The following is a 15483-nucleotide window of genomic DNA, read 5'->3' on the forward strand; positions in this document are numbered from 1 at the left end:
AGTAAATATAATCTCTATTGTACAACAACGATGGCTAGTCCGAATAAAGATTCGTTACACGCCTCTAAACCTAACGCTTACTCGACATATATGTATATGTAACGAAAGTTAAGAAAGTTGGAAAGAAAACCCACGCTGTCTCGAAGATATCTTGTTTTTCAGATGCTATAAATTGACAAATAACTAGATATTAGTATTGACATTATTTGATGTCATATCTGACCTTAAAGTATAAATAAAATCAATCTAGGAATTAATGAAATTTCAAACATTTTTTCTAAGAAAACAGAAGTTTCGTTCCTCCTAATGAGTATCACATGATGCAATAGGAAAATAATTTGACATTGAAAATCGTGTCAAGATCAATTTCGAAGCTATAAAATCGTCTTAAAAAAACGCCGTGATAAAAAATTTTTTGACACCTTGTACAAAGGTGTATATCAACGTAAGTGTACCTGTATGTCTATATTCGAGGTTATTTATCTATTCAAGATAGCAAAGTAAAAATACTATATAGAGGATTTAATTAATATGTATATCAACGTATGTATCACTATATATAATACAATAATATTCTCGATATACGTACATGCGTCATAGAAGGTCGTTTGGGGAAAAATGTTCATGACACCGATACAAAAGTACCATATGGAGGATTTAATTAATGTGTGGATCAACGTATATATCATTATATGTAATTATATCATTATTATCAATATTATATATAATTATTATATTGTTATTATCATTATATGTAATTATATCATTATATGTGCATTTGGCAAATATTATTTGACATCTGGAAGCGACATGTTATTTATCTATTCAAGATAGCAAAGTAGAAATAGCATATAGAGGATTTAATTAATGTGTGGATCAACGTATGTATCACTATATGTAACAATAATATTGACTGTATATGTACGTGTGTAATAAAAGATTTCCGGTTTACAATGTTTACGATACTGATATAAAAATACCATATAGAGGATTTAATTAACGTGTATATCTACGTATATATCATTATATGTAACAGTAACATTATGTGCATATGCGTATAATATTGGTTAAATGCGTTAAAGTGAAATGTTATTTACCTATTCAAGATAGCAAAGTAAACATACCATATAGAGGATTTACTACTGTTAACACTCGGTATTCTCGTATTCAAAGTATTTAACCAAATAATTTGGGAATCCAGCGGACGAGCTTGTATTTAATATGATTATATTTAATATAACAGCTTTACTCAATATACGCGTAGGATTTTAAATGTCATGAGGGTTGCAGTGGACTCAATTTTAATGTACCACACTTATACGTTAAACGTTTTGCTCATTGGTGACCTTATCTTAATCTTTTTCTTCTGCTATGCGAGTGACAGTAAGTTTGATAGTAATCGGAACACGCGATTTCTTTAAAACACAATCTTATTTTCCGCCCGACGAACACGATACGAGACGAGAGAATGATTTATGAACACGATTTTCGAGTGATTCTTTTCGACAACTATTAAGCTTCATTTATAGCAATAGTCACTACCATAATCATGGTCAATCGTGGATGACGCAGTTACGCATTAATTCACTTTAACAATCCTGAATAATGGTTAATATCATACTGTAAATGTACACGTTAAAATTACGCTAATGACAGTTGTCTCGTACAATTTGTTCATTTACTTTGCAACAAAAAGAACGCATCTGCAAGCGTGTTAATCGGATAACGACGAACTTCATTTCGCAAACACAGTTGAAAAATAGCAGCGTTGTGTCCGTACTCTTTAATATCCCATTATATGGAAGTTAACGACCGGAAAATACACGGCTCGACTACTTGAAGGAAGTAGCTCATGAGCAAGTCTTTTGTATCCTCGCAATGGTATAATTCCTGTAACGTCTCGTTCTCGGAGGATTTATTTCGTTGATTTGTACTTGTTTATTGCTTTTGTGTTTTCATGAATGGAGCATGTCGCATGCGAATCGTAATATGGTTTTAATGGCGTTTTGACTTCAATGATATCAGCGGCTGATTGCGCTTCCCGTAAGAAGCTTCCAATCATTATGTATTTTAGGAACAACAAATAAGGATATTTAGAGAACGAATTAATTATTCAATTGTTCGCGCAAGAAATACCTGTCTCTTTTTCGAAAGTTATAAATGCTGTTTTCAAAGAGTTCCTTAGCTCACCATAAACCAGATAAGAATTTTTGGTTCCGTCTAGAAAAAGAAACCTTCAGATCAAACCGAAAGGGGTTCGGATTATATTTTCTAATCGTATTTGTATATTTCTTTTTACGGTCAGCTTGTCATCCACGTACAATCGAACAGAGAGTCCATTAATTATTTCCCTTCGACTTGTTTCAGGGGGAGCATCTCGGAAGCCATGCCGGCTGACGAGTTCGCTGGAAATCGAAACAGAAGCAAACCAAGACTGCAACCACCTTAACGAACCGCTATTATCACTGGCAAGGTCATCGGGCAGACCGGATCTAATCATGCTCACGCCGACCATGCTTCCTGTGCACTCGTTCCTCTTTCTTAACGACGTCAACCAGAAGATCGGGTGCTAAAAAATTCGAAATCGAGTTGATTGAAAATCTCAAGGAATATTAAAAAAAAAATACGAATAAACAATTTGATATAGAAATCATCCATTTTGGGCAAAGAAAAGAAACAATCAGAAAAAGGAATAACCACAGAAGCTCTGAATTTCATTGCTTCCTAATGGTACTTCCTTGGATATTTTTACATTCTGGAGGCGTGAACGAACTCTGAAAAACAGAAACGACTTCTATCGGATGATCGAAAGAACTACCTGGACACTGAGTATAATTATTCACACGTGCGGATGCCATTTCCGGCATGTTTCTCCATGAAGAAGGTCAGCTTCAGTTTTTGCCACTTGTAGATAGAAGTTGAAGTGGCGGACGTCTTAACGAGGTTGCTAGAATGTCAAAGAAATAGATGAGGGAAATATTATGAAGATATATTTATGAATATCTAATTGAGCATTTAATTAAGAACTTAATCGAAAGACCAAAATAAGTTGGTTCTTGAGACCAAGTACCTATCTAAGTATAATAGTCTTTTGTACTTACGGTTTAGTAAGAGGACTTGAGTAAAACGATTACTCGTTAAAAGGAACAATAGAATAATCATGCCTCCGCAGACGGTGGTCTCTGCTTTCATGCCTCATCGCGGAGAATCTCAGCGAAAAAAGTGTCCCGAAGCGTGAGCTGAAAGGTGGCTATGTAGGCTGCCTAGTGAATGCCGTCGCCATGGTGGAGCTGGCGTATAGCAACTCCCTAAGTCCAGGAACCTAATCCTGCGTCAGAAAGACAAAATTCGCTGCGGAGAAAAGTAAACAAAAATATATATATAGGGAAGAAGAGACAAAGATTAAAGATCGTTAAGAATTAAAGGTAATTTAATGATAAAAGGGAGAAAGAATTGTGTAAAAATTCTACTGGGAAAGAAAAGAAAGAAGAAGCCTCCAACGAGAAAGACGTGCTCAGAAGCGAGTCCCGCGTAGCGCCATGTAGAGGAGCAGGAAGAAGCGCAGTCCTCCACTTAATTTAATCGTTTTACATAAAACATTTCAATCTTTTTTCTTCTAAATACTTTACCTATATTTCATCTGGCTGAATATTCCATATTTTTAAAGCTTGTTGATAATTACAAATGCGTAATTATCATTCTGAAGCTAGAAATTTGAAATAAAATTGCTCTGCGCGAAAGGAAATAAATCAACGTTTTATATATAGCTGTTAAAATGATATAATAAGTTTCAGTAAAATAGCTTCACTAAAATTTGTGACTTTTTTCCTTTTCTATTTTTTTTTTTTTTTTTTTTTTGATTTTATGTGTTCAAGGGCGAACGTTCCCTCTCATTTCTTGTAAAGGGCTGACGATTCAGTGGATGGTCCGGGTAAATTTAAATTGTAAATGAACGCATTGCTGATTTCAAGTAAAAGCCTGGATAAGAGCGGATATGGTATGAGAGTCTGTCGTGGAAAGGGGAACAGGCCGCTTTTATTTGTAAAGTTTGAATCTCCTCGATATTGAAGATGTTGAAGCTGCAAGTATGTATTTCATTTTAATCCATTCGAGACCGAGATTTAATTGTAAGACGATACCTAGGTGTCGGTACGATCTGAATGTTTAGTTAGAATGATTCTGTGTTTTACTCTCTCCAGGGTATCCTTTTCATACTTTGATTTTAAATCGATGACAATCTTAAATAGTATGCCTCATATTTTTAAAATATAAAATTATATACTATGTTATTCTATAATGTATTATGTATAGTCATATATATATATATATATATATATATATATATATATATAATAATTCTATATTGAAAAAAATATGAAATTAACATGATATATACATTACTACATAAGTTATATATAAAATATGTATATTATACCCTTGCCTACTGACTGATATGAATTTCTTTCGGTCTCGAATGCGTTAAAAGAGAGCGCAAAGAAGTCGAAATTACTTATTGTAATTAGTAAAACGACCTGAGAGGCAGACAGATACAAGAAAGAAGGAATATTATATTAGCGGCATTATCATGTTTTTGCTCTCTTTAAGTCTTTCATCGAGACAGACAATCTACAGGTATTAATCGACCAATTTCTCCAAGCTGATAACTTCGAATTGATGTTTATATATAAGAAGTGTTATGTGTTAATCTGTCTAAATGTTTAAAAGGTGTTATAAATTAAATGTTGTTAAACGATACGTAATTGCCTTTTGATCGTAAATTTTACTATCAAGGGGTCTTTTATGTATGCGTAATCATTGTGAATTATAACAATTTATGTAATCGATATTAAAGGTGTTTAAAAGCATGTATTTTTTTCTATATTATTATTCTCCTATATTATTATCCTATATTATTATAGCATTCCTATATTATTATAATATCCAATTACATGTTGATACACAAGATATACAGATTATTATTTATAACGTTTTGGTTTTCTTAATTGAGTCATTCATTTAGTACAAATGATAAGAAATTAGTAATAATTCACAAAAAAAGGATATGGTAGTAGAAATATTATAAAAAAACATTTTCTGTTTTAGTGTAGAGTTACTCCTTCTTACAGACAGTGTCGTACAAATCTGTACGTCTCTGAGAAAATGTAGGTATCTGAGCCCTTACTTCCTCAACAACTTTTAGATCTGATAGAAAAAAGAAACATACGAAGTAATAAGTAATGCTTACTAATAAATTCAACAAATACAGAGGAAGATGGCTAAATCGATAAATTAACGAGACTAAAAATTAATTACATCATGGATCTCTCGCTTTTAATTTTAAGCTGTAAATTACCGATATTGGTGACTGCCATATTCTCTTGAGTTTCCAAATCGTAAAGAATCTTTCCCCAGGGATTGGTCAACTGTGTATGTCCCCATGCGACGTAACTTGCTTAAGGAACACGAGCCGGTGATATGCAGGCAACGTATAATTGATTATCATTCGCTCTGGAACGCTGAAGTAATGACCAGTGCAATGGTCCAGTGGTCATTTTGAATGCCGCTGGATATATCAGCATTTGGCAACCTAACCCAGAGAAGCAGGAAATATGAAGCCACCGAATACCAATTAACTTCGTAGTTGCACGGTTCACATTCCATCATTTCTGAATATGCGAGGACAGTCCTCTTATTGTGCTTTTAATTCTTTTATTTGTTTCATTTTCAGCAAATATACTGGTTTTTTAAATTAAGCTTCTTTTTATACAGAGTTACAGATTATATTAATTTTATATAGAATATATTTAAGAAAGATATTTAATTTTTTGCTAGTTAAGTATTGATCGATTAAGTCACTGTACCTTTGTTCCGATAAATGCGTGCCATTTCCTCGAATCTAATATCATAGCAAATGCCAATACCTATTTTGCAGCCCTTCACATCGAACGTCGTTAGGGAGTTACCAGGACTGAGTGAATCACTCTCTCGAAAAGTAATCTTATTAGGAATGTCGATGTCGAATAGATGTACCTAATAACATAAAAATGTGGTCGCTAATTCTATTGCTGCAACATTTGTAATTCAATATCAAAATTACCAACTCCTAAACTTTAATTATTTTTTATTTAATAACTAACAGCGTTTTTATCACTTTCTTTTATTAAAAAATCTTATCATTTAATAATGTTTAAAAAGGAGAAAAAATAAGTATAATAATATTTTAAGTATGTGAAAAATTTATACAACAACAAACACATTACAACAAAAATGGGCGTTTCCCGTATCATAACGTATTTTATAAACCGTAAATTATAGAATTGGTTATAGTATACGTATGTACATATGTATATTCCTAAATTATTCCTAGATAGAGTCACTTTCTTCACCCAAATATTTTCAAATTCAAAGCCATAAAGGAATATATTACTTACCTTTCGGTGTTTTGCTATCAAAGTTCCATCGGGACCCCAAATAGTACAGGTATTGTACAATTTATCGCCCTCTATTTCAGGCATCGTACCACCAACTACATAGATGTTGTTTTCTTTAGCTGCGTTCGATGAAGCAACGCTCGTTTCACCATCAGGAATACTCTCGGCGTATTTTGGAAAGTACTCTGCATTGCAATATTTCAATTAATGAAAAATAACTGTCTTTTGTTCCAACCATAAATTAAATTGAAATGTTTGTCAGTTTTTTATTTTCTAAATTATCAAAATAACTAAGTTTTATATTTCGACTTAATTAAATATGCAATTACTTAGCTAATAGTATATATAATAAATTGTTTCTACAGGTTCAAAATGAAAAATGAATATTTAGAAATATTTAATTACGACAATGCTATTTGTGTTAGCATCAGTGGCTTGTTACTCAACGACTTTGCTAGTACTTTTTGAAACATAAAGTTAGTTTTCAATTAACACTTATACTAGAGGCGGAATTATAAATGCAAAATAATTGATAATACTAATTTATAAGTACCTAATTATTAGTATCTTAAAAAATATATTTATACAAAAATCACGATAATCATGAAAATGGGGAAATCCTATATTCTCGAATCAATTCACAATTTATTTTGTATATTAATTAGATTCCGCGCTCATCAGTACGTACTCACTGGCGACATCGAGAAAATGTATCGGCAATTCCTCGTACGACCAGAGGATCGGAAATATCAAAGGATATTATGGCGCAGCGCGAGTGGAGAAACAGAAACATATGAGCTTAACACCGTAATACTCTTATCATAGAAATAGAAGCAGTCCTCAATTCCCGCCCGCTAACTCCTATCTCCACCGATCCAAATGATCTCCTAGCCCTCACTCCCGGACATTTCCTCATTGGCGATTCATTAATGTGCTTACGTGATCCAGATTTCAGGGACATTCCATCGAACCGACTCTCCAAATGGCAGCATATCCAACAGCTTAAACAACATTTTTGGAACCGCTGGCATAAGGAGTATTTGAACGAGCTAACCAACCGCAATAAATGGAGCCAGGGTGGACACAGCATCCAAAAGGGCACAATCGTCATCCTCAGAGAGGACAACGTTCCCTCCATGCATTGGCCTCTGGGCCGAGTTATCAAGGTTCATCCAGGCGCCGATGGTGTCATCCGGACAGCTACAGTTCAGACGGCAAAGAGCATTTTGGATCGGGGCGTCAAAAGGCTTGTCCTACTGCCAATTCAACCCGATCTCGAGAAACCCGAACAACTAGCCACCGAGACGAAATAAGATGGGAACTTCAACCACACCTCGCTAGTTTGATCGGTACCCTCTCAACGGGGGGAGAATGTTACGCCATGCGGCTTACCATAGGTCATATTCTTAACTATCGATCGCGGCACTATAATGTCGCAGACGGATCGTCGCGTCTGCCCGGCAAACAAACATTATAGTGGCAAGCGCATGGTTCATTAAGCAGGGCGACTTCCAGAAACGTCGACTCGTGGCCCGTATTTTACCTCGCGTAAAAGAATGTGGCGTGATCCGAACGTAGTGAGGGTCGCCTTCCAGAAAAAACGAAAAAAATCGAAAGGCGTTCAGAACTTTTCGAGAAGTCGAACCGTCAACACATGTGGTATGTCGCGCATTACTTATCAACCAAAACGCAGTTACATTTTTTTTGTTCCATTTATATCTTTCTAGTTAATAAGTTGTTGAAATAAACATTAATTTATTTGTGTTAATTCTGTGGAATTTCATTGAACTACCCTTATTATCATAATCGAAATAAGGGGATCGATCAGTTCGTGGCGTCGATTATTTAATCGTAACGGGAACTTACAACTCTCGTTGACGTGCTATCCCGCGATCGCGTCTCTCCGCGAACGGTCGAAACAAAATGATTCACTAAAAACTGTCCTGAATTCCTAAGAATTTATTTACCGCAAAACTGACAAAGTGTTTATTTAAAAAATGAGGTTGAAGGTAGTCCTTTTCTTTCATTTCATTCATTTTCATTTTCTTTCTTAAGTATGGCTAACACAATATCTAATCAATTAAAATTTTATATTTTCACGTGAAAAGTTTCTTTAGATAATTATTATCAACATGTTGACTAACTCTTACGGATTAATACGTGTCTGTAGGGCAATCCGGTGGACTTGATCGGCTTTTTACTTCGAAAGTTGAGTAATCGGTGTCGCTTTCTTACGCATCTTTGAACTGTATAAATGTTTTAAAATTGTTTGATCCAGAATGTACGTACCACACCGGACAATCAAGAAGGCACGTTTTATGTCTTTCTTTCCGATTAATAATAAGCCATTTACTGCAAAGAATGAACTTTAAAGGCATTAAACAGCACATCAATGTACATTTCAATTAGACTAAATAATAATGCTATGATTTTATCGGTAGTAACTTTACTTATTAACTTGAATTATTTCTTTCTTTTACTTCATGTTAGGAAGAGTATCTTTTTGCTTGAAATAAAAAATTGATATAGGAGTAATAATATGGATAGAGATCAAAAACTGTTAGGGCAGAAATTACACGTTTGAACTTTATAGTTCAGTATAGTTCAAATAGAAATTATATAGAATTATTTAATAATTTGTATTCCACTGGAATAAAAATTTAATTTCTGTCTTTATCAAATCTCTATTTCAGAGTATTTGTACATATGTACTTATCGTCTGCTGTATGATCGAATATCGAATAGGTAATAATCGTTGTTACTCATTATGTGAGAAAAAATTATGTATATTCACAACTATGACTATTGCATTTTAGGCGCTTGGCCATGGATCCCTGCATTAGGTTTTCGTAATCCCCGAAACCCAGACAAACCACTATGGAAGTGCGGAGGTTCCCTGATAACGGCTAGGCATGTTTTGACCACAGCACATTGTGCACATATGGATGGAATAGAAAACATACACAATCATAATATTGCCATTCTTAGATTGGTGGAGGAGGTGCCATTTTCGAGTAAGTCCTCAAATAGCATATATATATATATATATATATGCTATTGAGTATTACTGAAGTATCATATCCTGAAATTTCTTACTGTACACATATATTGTGTCATAAAGCGTGTACAATTCTTTCTCATACTTTTGGTCATTCGTTTCCTGCATTTTCATTTATTTTTTTATTTTTCAGGGTACGTATATCCCATTTGTACGAAAGAGCCCCTACGAAAGAGCAACTTCGTCGGCTATAACCCCCTTCTTGCTGGATAGGGAGCATTAAGATTTATTAAGTGATATCAATTTTATAATAAAATTAAACAGTTTCAGTCTTAAATATCTTTCTTATTTTCTTCGTAGGACGACCACGACGTAATGCATTAATGGAAGTACAAATGCCAGTGATTAAGAACGCCGAATGCAAAGTAGCTTATTCCAAATTTCCTAATGCACCTGATATCACTGATGGTATAATATGCGCCGAACATGCTCAGGGTGGAGAGGATTCTTGTACGGTAATTAAGTTACAGAGTTACTACAAACTATACGGTATCTGAAGACACGTCAATTCGAATTAACATCAAATCGACATCTTAAACATTAAAAATAATAGATAAACACAATTTAATAGTTTTGCCCACTTCTCACACCTCATTATGGTATTTAATCTAATTTCCTTCTAATCTTAGTTTTGCTCAAAATACATATAACATGTACATTATAAATTGGAGTATTTCAATACACAAATCAATAGAAGATTATTACTGTATATAAGTATAATTTCAATACAATTCGATCGATATATTTCAGTATCTTTGATTAAAAATTTAACGATCCTTTCAGGCTGACCGCGGCGGACCACTGCTGATACAACATGAATTAACCTCGTATTTAATAGGTATTGTGTCTTATGCTTATAAGTGCGGCACAGCTGGGTATCTCAGCGTTCACACTAGGGTCACATCGTACCTTGACTTCATTCTCCAAGCGATGCAATAATATGATATTACTGTTCCATAAATATCATTGTGTAAAAAACGTAAAGTTGGATTTTCTTATTGTGGAGATAAGAAACAGCTCAAATTTACATTGTTTTGTACGTTACAAATTATAGGCTTAAAATGTACGAAATGTAACTTTGAAACGACACTAATTTTTTACGCACGATAAACCTCCACGACTTAGGTATGTAAAGATGATAAACGTATATTAATTCTATTAATTTGGTAATAATAAACCAACTTTCTGAGAAGTTCTGTAAATTTCGTTTCTGTTGTATCAAGAGAATAATGGAATATTCCACTTAGATCGTATACTTCTTGTATGTACATACAAAATTTTCCGGCTAATCTAAAACACTTCATAAGATAGAGAGCTTCTGGAAATTCGGACACAGAGAGTGCATAAAATACAAGATAAGTCTCGTGTCTTTCAAAATTATTTTTTATTCGCTAAAAACGTCCTGTGTACTCATGCAATCACATGCAACCTCGAAACTTCACTTATTTTTTATCACTTTCCAATTCAATACACTGTTTCTGCATTTTTGACTATATGTAAGAGAAATTTCCATTTAGCCAAAGGTGTACTTACAGATTATAGATTCCTATACGACTCTCGGTAAAAATTTATCCGCACTCCAGATAGTTAAAACTTCTGTCGACCGTATTGATCCATCTGCACTCTTCGTATGACGTCAATATCTGTTCAGTGCTGCTGCGCAGGTTTCATTGTGTTACGTCTATTCGTTTGTGACCGTTGCGCGAGTAATGGCGCTTTGCAATGGCGATTTGCAGGAAAACAGTGCAGGATGCTGTGATTCGTTTCTTGTGGTCGGAAGTTATGTTTGATGCCTATATTTATCAAAGATTTAATGCACATTATGGAGAAAGTGTTTTGTCACGAAGTGTGTTTGAATGGGCACAAAAGTTCAAAGAAGATCGCACAAGTGTTATGAAAAAACAGCTGGACGCCCGTCCACATCCACGACGACAACATTGAACGTGCTCATGAACTTATGCTCTATGGAATAGACGAGTGACACTGGATAATGTGGCAAATCATTTGCAAATCAGCCACGGCTCTGCTTATGCAATAATGCACGACAGATTTGGGTTTTAAAAAGTTTGTGCGAGATGGATGCCGAGAAAGCTGATGAAAAGGTGAAGACGACGATGCATTCGTGGTTCGCAGCTCAGCCCAAAACATTTTTTAACGAGAAAATACGAAGGTCCTTCAGCAAATGGACAAAGTGTATACAGAAATTGAGTGATTATGTCAAAAAATGATGTATGTCTTTTTTGACAATTGCTTAAAATAAATTCTACACCGACAGAGCGGGTAACTTTTTACTCACCCTCGTAAGACACTTAAATTTCCAATCTATTATGATGAACAAAAGAGCTTATACTATTAAATCTAATTGTATTTTGTTGCATGAGAGTACACGTGTATGTGATGTACATTACCTTTATATCCCCTTGAACGCTTCAATATTGCGCATATATACTATATTTTGTACAGCTTCTATAAAATTTTGTATGTTTGTTTAGGCTGTTAATCTAGAGGCTGGAGTACAAAGAAGTGGCACAATGATGTGGGCTGATGACATTTATAATTATCAAGGAATCACCCCTACATTCGCTCAGGTATATATCGTTGACTATAATGTATTTAACATATATGATTGTTAGAATATTAATAATTAATCTTTATTTCTATCAGAATTTTAATGAAACTGTCCCTTGGGAAGGAAGAACTGATACCTTGATATCACGGTTTGTACATCCTATATATACGACAAATTTTAGAACATTATATAACGAAGAACCAGATCGCCGTGGCCATGTGATGTGAATAAAAGGACTTGAATTTGATGATATTTTTGTAACGTTAGATAACATAACTAAGTATCTTCACAGTAAGATAGGATGACATGGTTTACATGATCTTAATGTTGTTCACTTGAGTGATGATATTATAAGGAAAAGTGTAATATCACAGGTAGGATGATTCATAATTTAGAACTACTATCTCATGTATGTATTACAAATTAAAGAAATATATTAAATTTTATAGGATATTTATGTTTAGTAACCAGTAATTCAGAGATTGGTATTCATGGTTACTATAACGAGGCTGTAGAAACGCACCCTTTCTTCTTTGCAAATGGTCCTGTATTTATGTCTAAGCCGAAACTGGAACCTCTGAATAATTTACATTTATTCTTGTTATTTTCTAAAATACTTATCTACAGTATACCATAAGGAATGATACCGTATCGCACCTAATCAAGTGCCTTAAGAAACATCAACAGGATATCACAGTAATCCCTTATCGACTGATATGTAAGTAAAAGTTATGTGTCATTGTTATACACAGTTATTTATCATTTTCTATTAATTCAGTTGTAGCCACTACAATATCTATGGCACTGGTAGTAATTATGAGAACAATAACGATGTTCTATAAGAGGAAATTATGATTAGGAACAAAAACTTACAGGTAAGTCAATGTACATGTTATTTGCCATTTGAAAAGAAAGTTACTAACTTAGAATTTTTTGATAAATAATAATTGTGCAAAATATATTGGATTTCAAATTTGTCAAAAATTGAAATTTAAGAGGCATTGTAATAATATAACATTAATATTTTGATTTTTCAGGAGATATCATGCGGTGGATGGATAATATGTAAAAAATATTAAGCAGTATATGAATTTTCATATTGCGTAGAGATAACAAAATGAATTTTAAAAAATGTCGACATGGTAATAAGAAATAGCATCATGACAAAGAATATATAAAGACAGTTTCATTTTTTATAAATAAAAATTTGTTGTTCCAGATTTTGAAATATAGTGAAACGTTTAATTAGTATCTTAATATCTTTAAATAATTATTATTTTAGAATCAATTGTAATTGTATCATACGTACTTTTGAATTCGTGCAAGAACATATGTAATTTTGAAGTAGTTATTATTAGGAAATTGTTAGACGCGAACAGTATGCGAAAAGTTAGTATGCAGTGTAATAATTATCAATCAAAACACAAGAATTAAATTCTTGAGGAAAAAATTTCCGGAATTTCTTATTTACACGATTATAAAGAAATCCATAATAAGAAGGAGCTGCTTTCTAATACTTCTCTTCCTTGTAATGCCTATGTTAATGATAACGAGGTTCGACTTTTTGTTTTTAGAGGGATACTGGAAAATTTGAAAGTACAGTACCACTGGGAAGAAAATCACGATATTGAAAACGATATTTGCAAGTAAATTTCCAAAAAATCTGTTTTCAAATTTTCGCTTTCTATTTCACATTAAAAGAAAGGGCTGCCTTCTTTTTCTGCAAGACAAAACAAACATTCTGAATCTCGTATCAATGAATGATGTCAATAAGTTATTTTTCTTTTCAGATTGAACAATATTCCAGATTTATTCATAATTTCATACTACGCGAAGAATAGACTTTCATAGGTATATAAAGGAAATATTAAGTATAGGAAAACTCTTTTTCGTTGTAGGTGACATATGCTTCACGGTTGAACACATGTATTTTTGAACACATATAAATGAAAAAGTACTCTTATGGAGAAAAAGAATTGATACCTTCGATTGACATTAGATAATCTATATAAACTTATGAACAATCACTATCAGTTTGTATTTTAGGTGCACACGCAGATTTGTTGGAGTTCTTATAAAATGTACTTCCTGTACGAACGTTTTATTCTTTCAAATTTTACGATACTATGTCTCATATAATAACTATATGGATTAAACGTAATATAAATGATCCGAAAATAGACTCGAACGACATTAATTGTCTTTCTATTTATACCAATATCGAAAATACAAGTAAAGCTGGAGCAATAGTATGCAAGAATGGACTATTTATTATTTTAAACCAAATCATAGCATATTCAGAATGCACAGTATTATCATGAAATGTAAATGAATCAGTTGTAAACGAACGATTTTACTGTAAAATCATTGCCTCCTTTTTTTCATCTGAAATATAGCAGCAATGAGTACATTCTTTTAATATATAATAAAACGAGATATCTTTATAAAGTTACATATGTCATCACTAGTAACTGTTATCTCGTATGACACCAAATATACCGTTAGTATGGAATGATATTTTTATGAAGATATACTTTAATGATAGATTTTATGAATGAAACGTTATATAAGAAAAATTATCTCTTGTTATTCTATGAAGTGTAGTAGCTAATGAAGATTAATTAATAACATTTAAGCCATTAATCTAAAACAATTACATCATTAATTCTTAACAGTTATATCAATAATTTATAACAACATTTTCCCATTAATTCAATGTAATTATGCTCCTAATTTATAACAGTTGTACCCTTAATCGGAAGTAACTCTACATTCATTGATTTTAATCAATACCATAAATTTGTAGTGAGTGAGTTAAAGATTTATTTTGCTTTATTTTATTAACGAAATCTATCAAGTCTTTGAAGTGCTATTTCATTTCCATATAGCATTATATTTTAACTCTGAATACAGTATTCAATTTCCAATTTCACTATTTCGTATAAAATCTGTGGTAACACAGAGTGTCGATGTATGTGTCACGTAAAATAACAAAATAAAAAAGGAATTTGAGGTAAAAAATAAAAAAAGAAAACTTTATTTTTTTTCTAACATCAATACACTTTACAATCTACTTCCGAACTCTAGGCGTGACTTTCTAAGACTGACTCTTATGATTTTACTTTCGATCGGATCCGATTACTTTCTTTTGTCATCCCTCAACATCCCCACCGTCCATGCATTTGCTAGGCGTCCGCGATCGTTGCCACGTGCTCTTTCTTCTAGAACCTTCGGTGGAAGGACCGTTGGGATGTTGATGGTTCATTAGGCACTTCAGCGATATACATTGTCGCCGAGTGCTTCATCTCTATCGTCAGTCCGTCGGATTTGATGTATGCCGGTCGTGACATATGTAACGATATATGGTATAACGTTATAACGTATTACTTTACATGATATAACTTTATAACGTATTACGTTATATG

General features: G+C 33.1%; 2 protein-coding genes and 1 long non-coding RNA gene across 8 annotated transcripts; 2 read left to right on the forward strand and 1 right to left on the reverse strand.

Annotated features, from left to right (window-relative positions):
* Positions 1 to 514: 514 nt before the first annotated feature.
* LOC117162080 (omega-amidase NIT2-A-like) lies at positions 515 to 11118 on the reverse strand. Of its 6 annotated transcripts, none has more exons than XM_076626703.1 (7): positions 11023 to 11118; positions 6432 to 6616; positions 5862 to 6030; positions 5354 to 5587; positions 3102 to 3328; positions 2819 to 2947; positions 515 to 2569 (listed from the first exon to the last, which is right to left on the reverse strand). In XM_076626703.1, exons 2-4 carry the CDS (start codon positions 6513 to 6515, stop codon positions 5454 to 5456), a joined length of 387 nt encoding a protein of 128 aa, XP_076482818.1. In that variant the 5' UTR covers positions 6516 to 6616; positions 11023 to 11118; the 3' UTR covers positions 515 to 2569; positions 2819 to 2947; positions 3102 to 3328; positions 5354 to 5453. The 6 variants fall into 6 exon arrangements, 5 of the variants coding, with proteins under 5 accessions (XP_076482818.1, XP_076482819.1, XP_076482822.1 ...); XM_076626704.1 differs by having other exon boundaries at positions 3102 to 5202; XM_076626707.1 differs by lacking the exon at positions 5354 to 5587 and having other exon boundaries at positions 5922 to 6030.
* Positions 7250 to 11047, forward strand: LOC143304277 (venom serine protease Bi-VSP-like). The gene is made up of 4 exons (XM_076626709.1): positions 7250 to 8090; positions 9125 to 9176; positions 9248 to 9944; positions 10273 to 11047. The coding sequence occupies exons 3-4, from the start codon at positions 9813 to 9815 to the stop codon at positions 10426 to 10428; spliced, it is 288 nt and encodes a 95-aa protein (XP_076482824.1). The 5' UTR covers positions 7250 to 8090; positions 9125 to 9176; positions 9248 to 9812; the 3' UTR covers positions 10429 to 11047.
* A 516-nt stretch (positions 11119 to 11634) lies between the features above and the next one.
* On the forward strand, positions 11635 to 14955 carry LOC143304278 (uncharacterized). Its single transcript, XR_013061012.1, has 6 exons — positions 11635 to 11769; positions 11982 to 12077; positions 12154 to 12432; positions 12508 to 12776; positions 12837 to 12933; positions 13096 to 14955. It is a non-coding gene; the product is annotated as an uncharacterized LOC143304278 (long non-coding RNA).
* Positions 14956 to 15483: the final 528 nt, after the last annotated feature.

This window comes from Bombus vancouverensis, unplaced genomic scaffold, assembly GCF_051014615.1.
Source record: "Bombus vancouverensis nearcticus unplaced genomic scaffold, iyBomVanc1_principal scaffold0029, whole genome shotgun sequence".
In the NCBI taxonomy this organism is placed as follows: domain Eukaryota; kingdom Metazoa; phylum Arthropoda; class Insecta; order Hymenoptera; family Apidae; genus Bombus; species Bombus vancouverensis.

Bases quoted from the DNA above. Each gene is read 5' to 3' on its own strand.
- LOC117162080 (XM_076626703.1), bottom strand. From the start codon at position 6,515: ATGCCTGAAATAGAGGGCGATAAATTGTACAATACCTGTACTATTTGG. The intron at 6,031-6,431 runs GTAAGTAATATA...TTATGTTATTAG, and splicing joins TGATAGCAAAACACCGAAAG to GTACATCTATTCGACATCGA. The intron at 5,588-5,861 runs GTACAGTGACTT...TCTCTGGGTTAG, and splicing joins ACGCATTTATCGGAACAAAG to GTTGCCAAATGCTGATATAT.
- LOC143304277 (XM_076626709.1), top strand. From the start codon at position 9,813: ATGGAAGTACAAATGCCAGTGATTAAGAACGCCGAATGCAAAGTAGCT. The intron at 9,945-10,272 runs GTAATTAAGTTA...CGATCCTTTCAG, and splicing joins GTGGAGAGGATTCTTGTACG to GCTGACCGCGGCGGACCACT.